At 47.0% G+C, this 15,973-nt stretch overlaps 1 protein-coding gene across 1 annotated transcript; it reads right to left on the bottom strand.

Annotated features, from left to right (window-relative positions):
• Positions 1-221: 221 nt before the first annotated feature.
• LOC150044819 (proton-coupled amino acid transporter 2-like) lies at positions 222-13,771 on the bottom strand. Its single transcript, XM_090321206.1, has 10 exons — positions 13,483-13,771; positions 8,578-8,668; positions 8,064-8,152; positions 7,086-7,181; positions 3,443-3,527; positions 2,646-2,864; positions 2,195-2,293; positions 1,445-1,611; positions 1,031-1,200; positions 222-651 (listed from the first exon to the last, which is right to left on the bottom strand). Exons 1-10 carry the CDS (start codon positions 13,647-13,649, stop codon positions 380-382), a joined length of 1,455 nt encoding a protein of 484 aa, XP_090177332.1. The 5' UTR covers positions 13,650-13,771; the 3' UTR covers positions 222-379.
• Between the last annotated feature and the right edge of the window lie 2,202 nt (positions 13,772-15,973).

The following is a 15,973-nucleotide window of genomic DNA, read 5'->3' as shown; positions in this document are numbered from 1 at the left end:
AGTGGTGTGCTGTGGCTCAGAGTGGTAGATCACTAGAGCCTTGAGGAAAAAGCTCAGGGACAGCGCCCAGGCCCAGAGTTCAAGCCCTCAGACTGGCATTAAAATGTAGGGGGGGGGTGGAGGGGAAAAATTGGGTAAAACCCAGAACATTCCTTTTGGAGAGCTCTCAATAGGGCTGGAAAGCTTGTGATGGGAAATTAAAAATAAAAGAATAAAGAGATAAAGGTTTAAAAAATGTTTAATTACCATTTATATCTTGCAGAGGACAAGTCCTTGCTTGTTTCTGTTTATTTGTTTGTTTTAACAAGACAAGTAAAACAGCCACACACATGACCGATGAGCTGAGCGCTTGCAGGAATGGAGTGCCACTGGTTCCTTCTCACTGAGTAAAAATGGTGGCATTGGAGAAGCTGAGTGATCCTCTTGATTCAAGCAACGCATCCAGGGCCTGGTAGGTGCCTACCACGAAGCCCACGAAGCCCAGGACACTGATGAGGACGTCCTTGGCAATGACCACCGGGCTCATGCCCTCTGCACAGTACGTGGTAATCTCCAGCAGGGGCGGGATGATGAGGGCCAGAGCGCTGCTGCTCACAGAGCCCACCAGGGAGATGACCAGGTCCAGGCGGGGGATCAGGACGGCCAGCACGCCTGCAGGGAGAGGGAGAAAGACAAACAGAACCCCCTAGGCTCAGCTGAGCATTGAAAGTTTGTTTTGATCTTTTATTTTTCAGTGCTAGTACTGGGGACTCGAACTCAGGGCCTGGGTGCTGTCTCTGAGTTTTCACTCCAGGCTTTAGCACTCTACCACTTGGAGCCACAGCTCCATTTCCGGTTTTCTGGTGGTTCACTGGAGATGAGAGTCTCACAGGGATTTTCCTGCCTGGATGGACTTCGAACTGCGATCCTCAGATCGCAACCTCCCCAAGGAGCAAGGATGACAGGCGTGAGCCACTAACACCCAGCGAAGGCCTCTGGGCCTAGAAGGTCTCAGGGCAAATGGCAGCCCTGAGTGAGGCTTCACACTCACAAGTGAGGCAGACCATGGCAAGGCGAATGAGCAGATCCACGGGCAGTGCCCAGCCCTGGGGCACGCGGGAGAGGGCAGAGGGGATGAGGATCTCTGCGGGAACGTAGAACTGCAGAGGGTAGGTACACAGGATACCCACGATGTACAACAACTTCACTGACTGGTACAGCCTGCAAGAGGGATGCCATTCTGATTGTTGGTCCCCCACAGGGATGGGGGAGGGAGCCATATCTATATAGATATAGATACATAGAGATAGATAGCGAGAGATCTATCCATAGACAGAGTTCTAGTTCAACTTTGGAGGCTATCACCGAAGGAGGATCATGAGCCGAGGGTCTCTAGGCCTTGGTTTTCCAGCATGTGTCCAGCCACCCCTTAATCCCTGCCACCCAGAAAGCCCCCAATGGGTACCAGCAGTTGGGTAGATTAAGGGTGATGCTGGCCTTGATGTCTTCTCCAAACCGTAGGTAGCCCAGGGCCCCGATGCCAATGTATAGGGCAGTCACAATGGACAGTCCCCCAGACAGGATGGCTGGGAAGCGGCGAGCATCTGCCATCTTGTTTTCAAGAGGAAGGACCTACAGGAAGAAGGCCAGTGGAAAGGAAAGACACTCGTGAACACAAGGGAAACGCCATGCCACTTTGGGTGCGTGTACCCCCAAGATCTGAAGGATTTGACTGACGGACACTGCTCACAGCCAGTAGGGCGAAGGCGATTCAAGGGTCCATTAGGAAATGGACCTACAAAATGGCCATTGGAATGGTAGTAAGCTTTAAAAAAAGGCAATTCTGCTGGGTGCCTGTGGCTGAGATCTGTCACCCTAGCTAGTCAGGTGGATGAGATCCGAGGATCAGGGTTCAGAATCAGAGGATCGGGGTTCAGAGGCAGCCTGGGCATAAAAGTCCCCAAGACTCTTATCTCCAATGAATCACCTGAAAACCAGAAGTGGAGCTGTGGCTCAAGTGGTAGAGTGCCAGCCTTGAGTGAAAAAGGCTACGTTAAGAGCACGAGGCTTTGAGTTCAAGCCCCAGGCCTGGTACTTTTCCAATAGGACCAATATCACATCTAAGGGGACCCCAGAAACTCAGAGCTCACCCCCTCTCTCCCCCGACAAGGCAAATCACAGCACCAGCAGTAGCCCATCCCCTGGCAAACTTTACCACGCCGATGCTTTCGAATGAAAAAATGGCCGTTCCAAAGAAGAGAGGGTAGGTTTGCCAGCTGGCTGCCAGAGGTAGCCGTCGGGGGTCTGGAATCCCCTACAGGAGAAACACAACAAAGTAGTCAACTCTCCATGTGTATTTGCACTCCCCCTAAGAGAGATATTGGAGCGCCAGGCTGATAGCTCAGGCTTGCAACCCTTGCTACTCCAGAGGCTGAGATCTGAGGATCATGGTTCAAAACCAGCCTGGGTAGGAAAATCCATGAGATGCTTAACCTCCAATGAACTATACTCCCCCCTCCACACACACACACTCAAAGCTGGATGTAGAGCTGTGAACCAAGTGGTAAAGCACTAGCATGAATGATTTCAACAGCTGAGGGACAGCACCCAAGCCCAGAGTTCAAGGCCCTACTCCCAGGCCTTATTCGTGGATGGGATGTACCAACCTGAGCAATGTACTGAGTGATCATCACCAGGCTGGCCAGCATGCTGACATTGGCCAGGAGGGAGAAGATGGTGAGGGCCCGGAGGTTTCGGATGAAAACCAGAAGCACCAAGAAGGGCAGGAAGGAGAGCATGTAGAGTCTGGAGTCCATGGTGGGGGTGAGGACCACCGTCTCGTTGTGGTGGCAGTTATTGGTGGTGCCGTTCACGGCCTCTACTACCTGCGGGGGCAAAGGTGCGACAAGGAAAGAAATGTTGGGAGCCTTTCCAAAGAAATGGCGCCCTCCTCGCAGCTCTGCCCGCTGTGCTGTTCTGAGATCTGCCTTTGAGCTTCCTCTGTTGTTTTATTTCATTGTATTATTAATATCACAAGGTTTAAGAATTTGAGGACTGATGTGAGAATACTGTTTTGGTTTTTTTTGGGGGGGGGTTCCCCCCTATATGTGAGGGCTTGAACTCAGAGCTTTAAGTTTACCGTTCTTGCTCATGGCTGGTACTCTACTACTTAAACCATGTCTCCAGGCCCAGCTTTTTGGCTTGTTAATGGGAGATGGAATGTGAAAGCCCTTTTTTATTCAGGCTGATTTTGAACCATGATCCAGATCTCAGCCTTCTGAGTAGCTAGGATTATAGGTGTGAACCACTGGTGCTGGCTTACTGGGCAACAAGGTATCAAGGCTTAAATGATGACAGGGACATTTGTATACCTGTGCTGGTTGATAACACCTGACTTTTCCCAGAGACCAGCAGAGGAACTGACTTCTCCCTACCTTTCCCACCCATCTTCTCCAGGTCATACCTGTTTGAAATTATCAGCCAGAAACACAATGTACACACAGCAGAAGCCCAGCTGAGTGACAATCAGGAAGAAGCTTACCAAGTGCCTAGAAGAGAGGAGGGAAGGAGGGAGGGGGAGGAGGACGAGGAGGAGGAGGAGGAGGGGAGAACTTTGTTATAAAAGATACCAGTAGGTCATGCTGCTCATCCTAGCTAACTCAAGAGGCTGAGATTTGAGGATCCTGCTTTGAAGCTAGCCCAGACAGGAGAGTTTATAAGACTCTTACCTCCAATGAACCATCAAAAAAAAAGTGGAGTTGTGGTTCACGTGGTAGAGCACTGGACTTGAACACAAATACTCATGGACAGAGCCCAGGCCCTGAGTTCAAGCCCCAGGACACACAGGTACACAGACACACAGACACAGACAGACAGACAGACAGACAGACACACACACACACACAGACAATGCGATTTTCTAAAATCCCTGTCTTAGGTGTGTGTGTGTGTGTGTGTGTGTGTGTGTGTGTGTGTCGGGCTTGAACTCCTTTCACTCAAGGCAAACACTCTACCACTTTGAGCCACAGGGCCTCTTTTGATTTTCTGGTGGTTCAGTAGAGATAAGAGTCCCAAGGACTTCCTTGCCGAGAATGGTTTTGAACCGGAATCCTCAGATCTCAGCCTCCTGAGTAGCTAGGATTCTAGGCATGAGCCCTGGTGCCCTACTAGAACATTTGTTGTTGTTGTTGTTGTTGTTGTTGTTGCTGTTTTAAGCCACTAATGCTTTAATAGCCACTTCCTCTGGCAGTTTGTAGACTAGTAGATGGGCAGAAATCAAATGGTCATTTGTTCCTAAAGGCCATGGTGAAAAGGACATTTTCTGTCATAATAAGCCCATTGTTTGGTGAAATTCATATGTGCTCAAGCCCTGGCACTGGTGACTATTTGTCACAAATTTCAGGAGATTGGGGTCCAGGCGATCCAGATTCTGGGACAGTCTGGGTTGGGAAAATTTGTAAGAATCTATCACTAAATAGCCAGCAAAAAAACCCAGGGCTGGATGGAGGTGTGGCTCAAGCAGGAGAAAGAATACCAGCTGAAGCTGGGAATGTGACAGTGGTAAATCGCTTGCCTAGCATGCATGAAACCCTGGGTTCCATTCCTCAGTACCACATAAACAGAAAAAGTCAGAAGTCGTGTAGTGACTCAAGCAAAAGCAGCTCAGAGACAGTGCCTAGGCCCTGAGTTCAAGCCCCAGGACATTGGTTAACAATGTATACAACAGTTAACAAAGTAACTTTCCCCTTTATGATGTAGAAACAGATATAAAGTAAATGCATGGTATGGAGCTTCTGCCAGTTAAATCAGATCCATTCTTTCTTCTTTTTTTTTTTTTTTTTTTTTTTTTGCCAGTCCTGGGCTTGAGCTCAGGGCCTGAGCACTGTCCTTGGACTTTCTCAAGGCTAGAGCTCTACCACTTGAGCCTCAGCACCACTTCTGGCTTTTTTTTTCTATGTATGAGGTACCGAGGAATCGAACCCGGGTCTTCATGCATGCTAGGCAAGCACTTTAACCACTAGGCCAAACTCCCGGCCCAGATCCATTCTTTCTTGCATCTGTTTGGTTAGAGACAGCCTGCAGCCCTCTTCATGCACCATCATAGGTTGTGGGGAAGGCGGGGACCACATTAGAAGTGAGAGAAAGCTGGATGCTTATGGCTCACGACTGAAGTCCTAGCTACTCAGGAGGCTGAGATCTGAGGATGGTAGTTTGAAGCCAGCCCAGGCAGGAAAATCTGTGAGACTCTCATCTCCAATAACCTGCTCAGAAAAGGCTGGAGGTGGAGCTGTGCTTCAAGTGGTACAGTGCCAGACTCGAGCAAAACTAAGGAAGAGGGCCTTAGGACCTAAGTTCAAGCCCCAGGACTGGCACAAAAAAGAGAAGGAGGAAGAGGAGGAGGAAGGGGAGGAGGAAGAGGAGGAGGAGGAGGAGGAAGAGGAGGAGGAGGAGGAAGAGGAGGAGGAGGAGGAGGAGGAGGAAAGCAAGCCAGCCTGAGTAGGAAAGTCTGAGATTCTTCTCTCCAATTAACCAACATCAAAAAAAAAATAGAAACAGAGCTGTGGTTCAAGCAGTACAGTGCCACAGCCTTGACCAAAAGAAACTCAGGGGCTGAGCCTGGGCCCTGAATCCAAGCCCTAGGACACACACACACACACACACACACACACACACACACACACACACACACACTGCACAGGAGGTCTCTCCCCCGCCCCTCTCTCTCCACGAATATAGCTGAAAGACATAGTTTTGACTCTTAGGAAACCAGAATGAAAGCCTTGGGAAAGACACTAGTGTGGCTAGAATTTTCCATGCCTGGCATCCTCTTCCAGGACGGGGGAAGGGCAGGGTGCCGACCTAGGTTGATGTGACGGCTTTTCTAGAATGGGAGATTGATGTCCAGGAAGATTAAGGTCCAGAGGGAGAAGGAAAAGAAGGAGCGACAGACTCCGTATCTGAGGTTGGGTGTTGAGTTTCCATTGCATTCAAGATGGCAGCTCCCTATTGGAGCTGAGTTGCAAGGAACAGATAAAGACTGAAGAATGTGGATCAAGGTTGGAAAGCTGGCAGTGTGGGCAGGCAGACAAAGAGGCTGTGTTCCAAGCTCGGTGTTTACCACACAAAGCATCCCACAGCAGATGCAAAAGGACAGGCCCCGAATGGGAGGAGGGAAACCGGAGATGGAGGTTGAACAGAGCCCAGCTGGGGAGGAGTGAACCCACTGTACCAACTCCTTCTGAGAAGTTGAAGGTGGAACCCTGGTGGAGAGGATTTAAACCAAGAATGGTTTTGGCTTTCTTGCTCATGTCTGGCACTCTATCCCCCTGGACCATGCCTCCAGTCCAGCTTTTGTTTTGCGTTGGTTGGATGTTGTTCCTTCTCAGTGTGGCTCTGCACCAGAGTCTTCTGCATCTCTACCTCCTGGAGAGCTAGGATTACAGGCATGAGCCATCTGTGCCTGTTTTAAGGAGCTATTTTATGAGAATATTATTGAATATAATATATAAGAATAGATTTTTACAGGCTTCCATAAAGCCTTTTATTTTTGCCAGTCCTGGGGCTTGAACTTAGGCCCTGGGCACTGACCTTGGGCTTTTTCAAGGTTAGAGCTCTACCACGTGTGCCACAGTACCACTGCCAGCTTTTTTGTGGTACCGTGGAATGAAACTCAAGGCTTCCTGTATGCAAGTCAAGCACTCTACCACTAGGCCACACTTCTGGCCTCTGCTTACTAGTTTTCTTTTTTGTGCATGCGTGTGTGAGTGTGTGTGTGTGTGTGTGTGTGTGTGTGTGTGTGTGTGTACCAGTCCTGGGGATTGAACTCAGGGCCTGAGCACTGTCCTTGAGCTATTTTACTTAAAGCTAACACTCTACCACTTGAACCACAGCTCCTCTTCTGTTTCTTGTTTTTGTTTTGTTTTGGGTAGTTTTTGTTTTTGTTTTGGTGGTTTACTGGAAGTAAGTCTTATGGATTTTCCTGCCTGGGCTAGATTCAGCTGTGATCCTCGAATCTCAGCCTCCTGAGTAGCTGGGATTATAAGCATGAGCCACTATCTTCAATCTGTGTTTTCTTATCCCAAATCACACAAAGCCAGACAAGGTACCTCCCCCAGTGGGCGTGGCTTTGGAGCCAAGCGCTGGGACTAGCTTCTAGTCCATGCATCACTGTGTCACCATAATCCATAAAGGGTTTGTTAAACCTGCAGGAAAAAAGCACATGCAGAGTTGAAAGAAGGGGTTGAATGAATTAAGATACCATAGTTGTTGTTGTTGTTTTTTTTAATCAGTAGACACTGAACAAGACCACCCAACCAGAGAGGAGAAAGAACTTTGGAACATAGACTTCAGTTTGCCTTTGTGTTTCAAAGCCACTGAGGCAATAATTCCACAGTGCTTTGCTTTCTTTAATCCACCGGGAGACCCAGTTATTACCCAGATGCCAGTGGCTCTCGCCTGTAATCCCAGCTACTCAGGAGGCTGAGATCTGAGGATCACAGTTCAAAGCCAGTTGGGGCAGGAAAGCCCGTGAGATTTATTTCCAATTAATTACACAAAAAGTGGAAATAGAGCTGGACCAAAAGTTGTAGAATGCTAGCCTTGAGCCAGAAAGCTCAGAGATAGGGATTAGGCCTAGAGTTCAAGTCCTAGGGCTGGCATTTAAAAAAAAAAAAGCTAGGCACAGTGGCTCCAGGGGTAGGGCGGTAATCTTGAGCTGAAAGAGCTCAGGGACAATGCCCAGGTCCAGAGTTCAAGCCCCACGACTGACCAAAAAAAAAAGAATAGTAATGCTCGTACCCACTTATCTCATTGGGTGTGCCAAACATTAACTGAGATAGGACATGGAAAGGAATTTTTTTCCCCATCCTATTTTACCAATAAGCCATGATCTAACTGAGTGATCACCTAGCAAGCCACAGAGCGGTATATGCCCCAGGGATTAGTGCACCCTGAAATCTCTTCTCCCCCCCTTTTTTTTCTTGGCTTTCTTGGAACAAAATGAAGGTGTAGGATCTTACGTCCCATCATGCACTTGGGGGATGATCGTGAGAATCCACGTTCACAGGGATGCCATGTTTCCTCACCTGTGGCAGAAATGGCGGGCACAGGAAACCAGGATGTGCATACAGTGGCAGGCCACGAATCCCATCACCAGCAAACTGAGCGGGCCCACCTGGAGAGGGGTGAGGCAGGGGACAAGCCAGAGAGAAGACTGGGAGTGTGTGTGTGTGTGTGTGTGTTTTGCCTGTCCTGGGGCTTGAACTCAGGGCCTGGGCACTGTCCCTGAGATTCTTTTGCTCAAGGCTAGCACTCTACCACTTGAGTCACACAGTACCACTTGCGGCTTTTTCTATGGATGTGGTACTGAGGGATGGAACCCAGGGTTTCATGCATGCTAGGCAAGCACTCTACCACTAGGCCACATTTCCATCCCCAAGAGTCTTGTTCTTAATGGTTGAAAAGGGACAGCTTTTAAAGGGTATGACTGAGAGCTGGTAAAGGTTCCACTATAAATAATCCAATCTACAGTCACCAGTGCCTGGCTGGACTGGTCAGAAGCCCTCCCTGTGGTTTTGGTCCTACAGCCTGCCTTCTTACCAGAATCCCCGCGTTCTTCACAGCCAGTGGCAGGCCCAGGATCCCTGTCCCCATGTTGCCTTTTACCAGGTGAACCAACGTCTGGAACCCTCTGAAGGACAGGAAGGTGACAGGAGGACAGGTGTGGGCAGGTGTGAGGTGAGTCGGTTATTACCCCCTCCTACATGCTCACACCAGGCTTGATGTGAAAGTTGGGATGCTGACCCACCCCCCTGCACAATACAGATGTACAAGCATAAACAGATATGCGTGAACATACAAGGATACATGGATAGATAAGAATATACTGATATACAAGGACATACACAAATACAAGGATATACAGATATACGAGAAGGTACAAAGATAAGCCAGGTGCTAGTGGCTCACGCCTGTCATCCTAGCTGCTCAGGAGGATGAAATGCCCAGGCATGAAAGGCTATGAGATTCTTATCTCCAGTGAACCACCAGAAAACTGCACGTGGTACTGTGGCTCAAAGTGGTAGAGCACTAGCCTTGAGCTGAAGAGTTCAGGGACAGTGCCCAGGCCTAGAGTTCAAGCCATAAAAACAAATGAATAAAAACAGATATACAAGGATATACAGATATATAAAACTATACAAATATAGAAGAATATGCAAGGATAAACAGATATGTAAGAAGATATAAGGGTATACAGATATATGAGAATATACAGATATACAAAGATGTATAAGGATATACAGATGTATAAGAATATATAAAGATATACAGAATATATAAAGATACACAGATTATAAGAATATACAATGACATACAGACATACCTGTATGTAACAGATATACAAAAATATACAGATACGTATAAAAATATACAAGAATAAACAGCTAGGTATACAAAGGTATACATATATAAGAATATACAGATATACACGAATTTACAAGGATATTCAGATATACAAGGATATACAGATATGCAAGAATATATAAAATATATAGATATAAAAGAATATACAATTATACAGATATACAAGAATATACATATATATAAGAATATACAAGCATAAACAGATATGCAAGAATATACTGATAGCGCAAGCCTGTCATCCTATCTACTCAAGGCTGAGATTTGAGGATCTCAGTTCCAAGCCAGCCTGGGAACAAAAGTCCATGAGACTCTTATCTCCAATGAACCACCAGAAATCTGGAAGTAGTGCTGTCTATGTGTATTATCTCATTTTGTCTATGGTATTAAGACTACAAAGTAGTACTAAGTGCTAAGCATAGTCCTTTTGTTTGTAGTTGGGGGAACTGAGATCCAGCTAGGATTGTGTTTCATCAACTGAGGACACTGAGGCTCTGAGAGGTGGTAGCACCTAAGCCAAGGTCAAGGTCACAGACTGGCAGACAACAGCAATGAACTCTAGGACAAGAGAGAAAGGCAGACAGGAGAAAGGAGTCATTGGGACTTCCTGGATAAACAGGTCAGAAGGCTTAGGTTACTTAGGGATTGGTCTCTAGAGGGTAATTTTTTTCTTTCTTAGCCCAGGATGTCAAATTTGGGGAATGGCACACCTCCTTAGCAAATCCAAACCAAAGGAAAAAAATAAGTCCTTCAGTCTCTAAGACAGATGTGAAGGTGAATTCAGAAAGCTGACCTTCCCAAGTCTAAGTCATTAGTCCAGGAAGGGCTTTTTCTCTGCTGGACAATTGCAAGACACTCTACCTTTGCACCTTTTTCTTTTTTTTCTTTTTTTCCGGTTGGTTGTGGGGCTTGAACTCTGGGCTTGGGCACTGTCCCTGAGCTCTTCAGCTTCAGGATACCACCCTACCCCTTAAGCAACAGCACCACTTCTGATTTTCTAGTAGTTAGGTGGAGATAAGAGTCTCACAGATTTTAGTGCCTGGGCAGGCTTTGAACAGCAATCCTCGGATCTCAGCCTCTTGAGTAGCTAGGATTACAGGCGTGAGCCACGTCTGTACCTTTTGGTACCTGGATTCCATTAAATCCAGGTGAGTATTAGCTGTTTTGTTTTGTTTTGGGGCTTGAACTGAGGACCTCGGTGCTATCCTTGAGCTTTTTCTGCTTAAGCCTGGAGGTCTATCACTTGAGCCACAGCGCCACTTCTGGCTTCTTGGTGGCTCATTGGAGATAGGAGTCTCCTGGACTTTCTTACCCTAGCTGACTTCCAACCCTTATCCTCAGATCTCAGCCTCCTGAGTAGCTAGGATGATAGGCGTGAGCCACCAAAGGTTGATTTAGAATTCTTTTATGTTTTTTACAGCTTTGGAAACTTGGGACATTCAGAAGATTCTCTCCAGCCAAGGATTCTATCTGAAAAGCAACAGGGTGACCCTGGAAGGATTCTAGACTTGATTTGGACAAACAAGGGATGAGAAGTCACACATTAGGCAGGTACAAGTGACTCACGCCTGTAATCCTAGCTACTCAGGAAGCTGCAATCGGAGGATCACAGTTCAAAACTAGCTGGGGAAGGAAAGTCCATGAGACTCTTATCTCCAATTAAACACTATAAAGGCAGAAATGGAGCCATGGCTCAGGTGGTAGAACATTATCTTTAAACAAACAAACAAACAAAAAAGGACAGCACCCAAGCCCTGAGTTCAAACCCCAGGACTGGTGCACACACACACACACACACACACACACACACACACACACACACACACACACAGTCAGCTCAGGGGTTAGGAAAGTGGCTTCATGGTAGCGTGCTTACCTAGCATGCATGAAGCCCTGGGTTTGATTCCTCAGTACCATATACACAGAAAAAAACCCAGTAGTGCTGTGGCTCAAGTGGTAGAGTGCTAGCCTTGAGCAAAAGAAGTTCAAGGACATTATTCAAGGCCCTGAGTACAATCCTCAGGACTGGCAAAAAAACAACAACAACAAAAAAAAAAAACAGAGTCAGCTCAAGTAGCTATGTCATCTGGGGTGCAAAAACTTAGTCAGAGTAATGCTCTTTTGAAAGAATCCCTGTATCCCTGCACCAAGCCCCTCTCCCCACCCCCCTCAATCGACCTTTCCTAGGACCTGTCTATCGATTTGTCAGGGGTTAAAGGGAGTGCTGACTCAGCACTGCACCCCTTGGGCCCCCAGTGAGGGGCTTATTTTGCAACTAGAAAAGGGGTCAATGGGTCACCTGGGGGAATTTCTAAGTGAAGGACTTAGGAAATCAGAATTCAGGGCTCCACCGTTCAGCCGGCATGTCAACACGGTATGGTAGATCGTGCAGGGCTCCCAATGGGGTAAGCCAGGAATCCTGAGTTCTGCCTCTAAGGCTGTGGTGACCTTGGGCTGTCACTACATCACTGGCTTGACGTGGGTGTGGGGAAGGAGGGCAGTGTACATTCCCTTCTCTGTGGGCCCCTGAGAGAGGTGATCTTTTCCTGTTAGCCAGGAGACATCTGGCACAGAGAAATTCTTTCTCTTGCTTAAGCTGGCATGAAGGACAGCTCCCCCCCAGCTCCTCAGGAAGCTGAGATCTGATGATCATAGTTCAAAGCCAGCCTGGGCAGGCAAATCTGTGAGACTCTGAATCTCCAATGAACCACCAGAGAACCGGAAATGGAGCTGTAGCTCAAAGTGGTAGCGTACTAGCTAGCCTTAAGCCAGAAAGCTCAGAGACAGCACGTAGGCTCTGAGTTCAAGTCCTAGGACTGGGAGGGGAAACAGATTCTGGGCACTGACTGCGTGGAAACATGGTTATTTTGGCCTGTCTTCTCTTCAAGCCCTAAATCCCTCTGATGCTCCTTGGCTTGACTTCTAAATGGTTAGCCAAACTATGGATCCCCTAATGGCCTCTGGTTAAGAAATTTCCCTCTACTGTCCAGCCAATGGCCAGGGTGATTTATCCTAACCCTCCCTGATCCCATAGGACTGGCCCTGAGGAGACTAGACAGTGTCACATGCCAGCCACTGTTCTGTCCCTGTGTGGTCGTGCCTCCTGGCTATGGGAAAGGGCTCTTCCTTTTCCTGGAACTTCTCCTTGCCCCAACTCTGTGGTCCTTTATTTTATTTTTGTGCCAGTCCTGGGGCTTATCTTTAGGGCTTGAACTTGTTTTTTTTTTTTTGGTGGTTCCTTGGTCCTAAGAGTCTCAGGAACTGTCCTGCCTGGGCTGGCTTTGACCCACTATCTTCAGATTTTATCCTCCTGAGTAGCTAGGTTGACAGGTGTGAGCCCCTAGCCCCTGGCTTGCTTTGTGTTTATCTTGGGTTTCCACCAATGCCCTCCTGTATTCACAGGAAAGTTTCTGGTCCCTGCTCTGCATATAAGGAAACTTGCTGCAGAAGGAACAAGACTTCCCTCTGAATTCCCTATGGGAGGAATGAAAAATCTTTTACATACTGTAAAATTCTCGGTGGAAGTGGTTGGGCTTTCTACAGGGAGATAAAGCTTAATTATGTAAGAAGCCATTATATTTTCAAGCTTAGAGCCCACCTGCTTGTCCAAGAAAATAGGGAAAACAGCCTCTGTCCCACACGTCAGCAGGTCTAAGACCAGCACTGGTAACTCACACCTAGCTACTCTGGAGGCTGAGATCTGAGGATCCTGGTTCAAAGCCAACCCAGATAGGAAAGTCCATGAGACTCTAAACCACCAAAAAAAAAAGCCAGAAGTAGAGCTGTGGCTCAGGTAGCAGAGAGTCAGCTTGGAGGGCACCTCCCCGCTACCCCAAAAGAAAGCACAGAGACAGTGCCCTGACCCTTTGTTTTAAGCCCCAGGACTGGCACAAAATAAGTGAGTAAATAATTTTCATTTGACACAATCCCTCAGTGCAGCTTTCACAGTTTTGATTTTTCCTTTCTATGCAATGGGTTGAGGGGTCAGATACCCACCCACCCACCCTTTCTGAGTCATGGCCAATGAGTGAGCTTGCAGGGCTAGCAAAGGCAGAAATGGGGGAGGCAGGAACCAGCACTCACGTTATGCCTTTGGTATTCTCCAAGCCGGATGGCTCTGAAGAGTTTCCATTCAAGAACTTGGAGTCTTTGCCCTGCATCTTCTTGGTGTTTTGGGGTGATGATGGTATATGGTCCAAGGTGAAGGCAGAGGCTTTCTGGAGAACCCGGGCATTCTTTGTCACAGGCATGATTGCTTTAGAAAGGAGGAATTCAGTGGTGCCAAGGAGATCTGTGCTGGGAGGAGGCAGATGGGAAAGGTGTGTAATGCAGGTGTAAAAAGCTCAAGGCTCCTGTGCCTTCTGCTGGTTGAGCTTCCTCTGGGCTTGGGCAGAGCAAGGCCACGCCCACTTCCAGGAGGCCCCGCCCCCCCTGCCAGGAGAGCTGGGGGAGGAGAGGAAGAAGGGGCGTGGTGAAGCGTTAGGGGCTAACTCCTGCCACCTAGTGGCAGTGATAGGAACGGCCACAGTATCGGTGACTTCTTATTTTTATTTAAGTAAAAATGAATTATTGGGCTGGGATTGTAGCTTGGTGGTAGATTGCTTGCTTGCCTAGCACGCCCTGGATTTGATTCCTCGGTACCATATAAATAAAAGTTTTTTTTTGATGAAAAGTTATCACTAAGGGCTGGGATTGTGGCTTACTGATAGAGTGCTTGCCTGGCATGCATAAAACCCTAGGTTCAACCCTCAGTACCACATGAACAGAAAAAGGTGGAAATGTTTCTGTGGCTTAAGAGTGCTAGCTTTAAACACAGAGAAGCTCAGGGACACTGCCCAGGTCCTGAGTTCAAGCTCCAGGACCAGCAATTAAAAAAAATATTTATCATTGAGTAGTGATACAAAGGGGTTTCAATTCCACAGATAATACTGGCGAGTTTTAATGATGAGGGCCTTAATTACTTTGCCAAACGCTATATTTTTCTATAATATATAATATTATTTAATATTTCTTTAATATAAAAATATAAATAAATGCTATAAATTAAAGAAGGCTCGTGTGTGTGTGTGTGTGTGTGTGTGTGTGTGTGTGTGTGTATGTGTTGGTACTGGGGCTTGAACTCAGTGCCTGGAGCCCTCTCACTTAGTTTTTGTGCTGAAAGCTAGCACTCTACCACTGGAGCCACAGGCCCATTTCCAGCATTAAAAATTTATTTTTGCATAGTTATTTTCATTTATTTTTTATTTTTGTTTATGTGGTACCAAGAAATCAAGCTCTCATTCACCCTAGGCAAGCACTCTACCATGAAGCCATATTCCCAGCCCATCTCCAGCGATCTTGCTGGTTTATTGGAGATCACAGTCTCACAGGCTTTCCTTGCCTGGGCTGGATTTGAACCATGATCCTCACGTCTCAGCCTCCTGAGTAGCTAGGATAACAGGCATAAGCCACCAATCACCTGGCTTTCTGCCACCCAGAAAATGCATATACACCCCCTCCCCACATCCTTCTCAAATTCTCACCAGCTTGGGCTGTAAGATTTCTTCTGAGAGCTGCCTTCCCTCTCGGTAGTAAGAAATGGAGCAGTCACTGCTTCCTGGAACTGAGATCTCTGTGGGAACAAGAAAGGGATCTTCTATGGAAAGAAAGAAGAGGCAGAGATGGTCTAATTCCTGGTGGCATTTTCCTGGGCCTGCCCCTTGTGCATGGAGAGGGTGTGCCGGGCATTCGGCTGAAGTCCTGAAGTTCAGATGCATCGTCTGTAGTTAAGGAAAGTCTAGGGGAACTTTCTGGAATGTGAGAACCTGTTATTATCCTTGCTCCTGGACGGAAGAGTCAGACCAAGGCTTTGTGCCTCCCACAAAATGATAGCATTTATTCAAGCCATAACCCACATCATTTCATCTCTCAAAATGAACATCGCTTTGGAAGCCAACACTTTCCTGAAATAACCTCACTGCTGCTAAGTACAGAGACTCCCCTGAGACTCTTTTTTGTTTTTTTTAGGTTCCTTATGTAATTCTCAGTTTGTGATTTTGATAGTTGTGAGCTGGATATAGTAAAAAAAAAAAAAGGTGTGTGTGTGTGTGTGTGTGTGTGTCTGTGTGTCTGTGTGTGCGTGTGTGTTGGTTGGTCCTGGGGCTTGAACTCTGGGCCTAGACACTGTCCCTGAACTCTTCAGTTCACATCTAGTGCTCTACCACTTGAGCCACAACACCACTTTGGGTTTTCTGATGGTTAAGATTCTCTGATCTCAGCCTCTGGAGTAGCTAGGATGACAAATGTGAGCCACCAATGTCTGGAGGGTCTGTTGCTGCTGTTGTTGTTAAACTCTTACTCATTCTACATCTTTTAATTAGAGAATTGAATCCATTTGCATTTAACGTGATAACTGACAGGTAAAGTCTTCCTTCTCATAGCTATAGAATGGGAAGAGAGAGGGGGGTAATGAAGAGGCTATCATATTAAATATCATATATAAATATTATATACTATATAGTATAATTATATTATATTTCATCATAAATACATATTTTATACGACTATATTATATAATTCTGGACCATAACATTTC

Source organism: Megascapheus bottae, chromosome 29, assembly GCF_031878675.1.
Source record: "Megascapheus bottae isolate mThoBot1 chromosome 29, mThoBot2.hap1, whole genome shotgun sequence".
Taxonomy (NCBI): domain Eukaryota; kingdom Metazoa; phylum Chordata; class Mammalia; order Rodentia; family Geomyidae; genus Megascapheus; species Megascapheus bottae.
The sequence above is the reverse complement of the archived record's forward strand: the minus strand, read 5'-3'. Positions and strand labels throughout refer to the sequence as shown.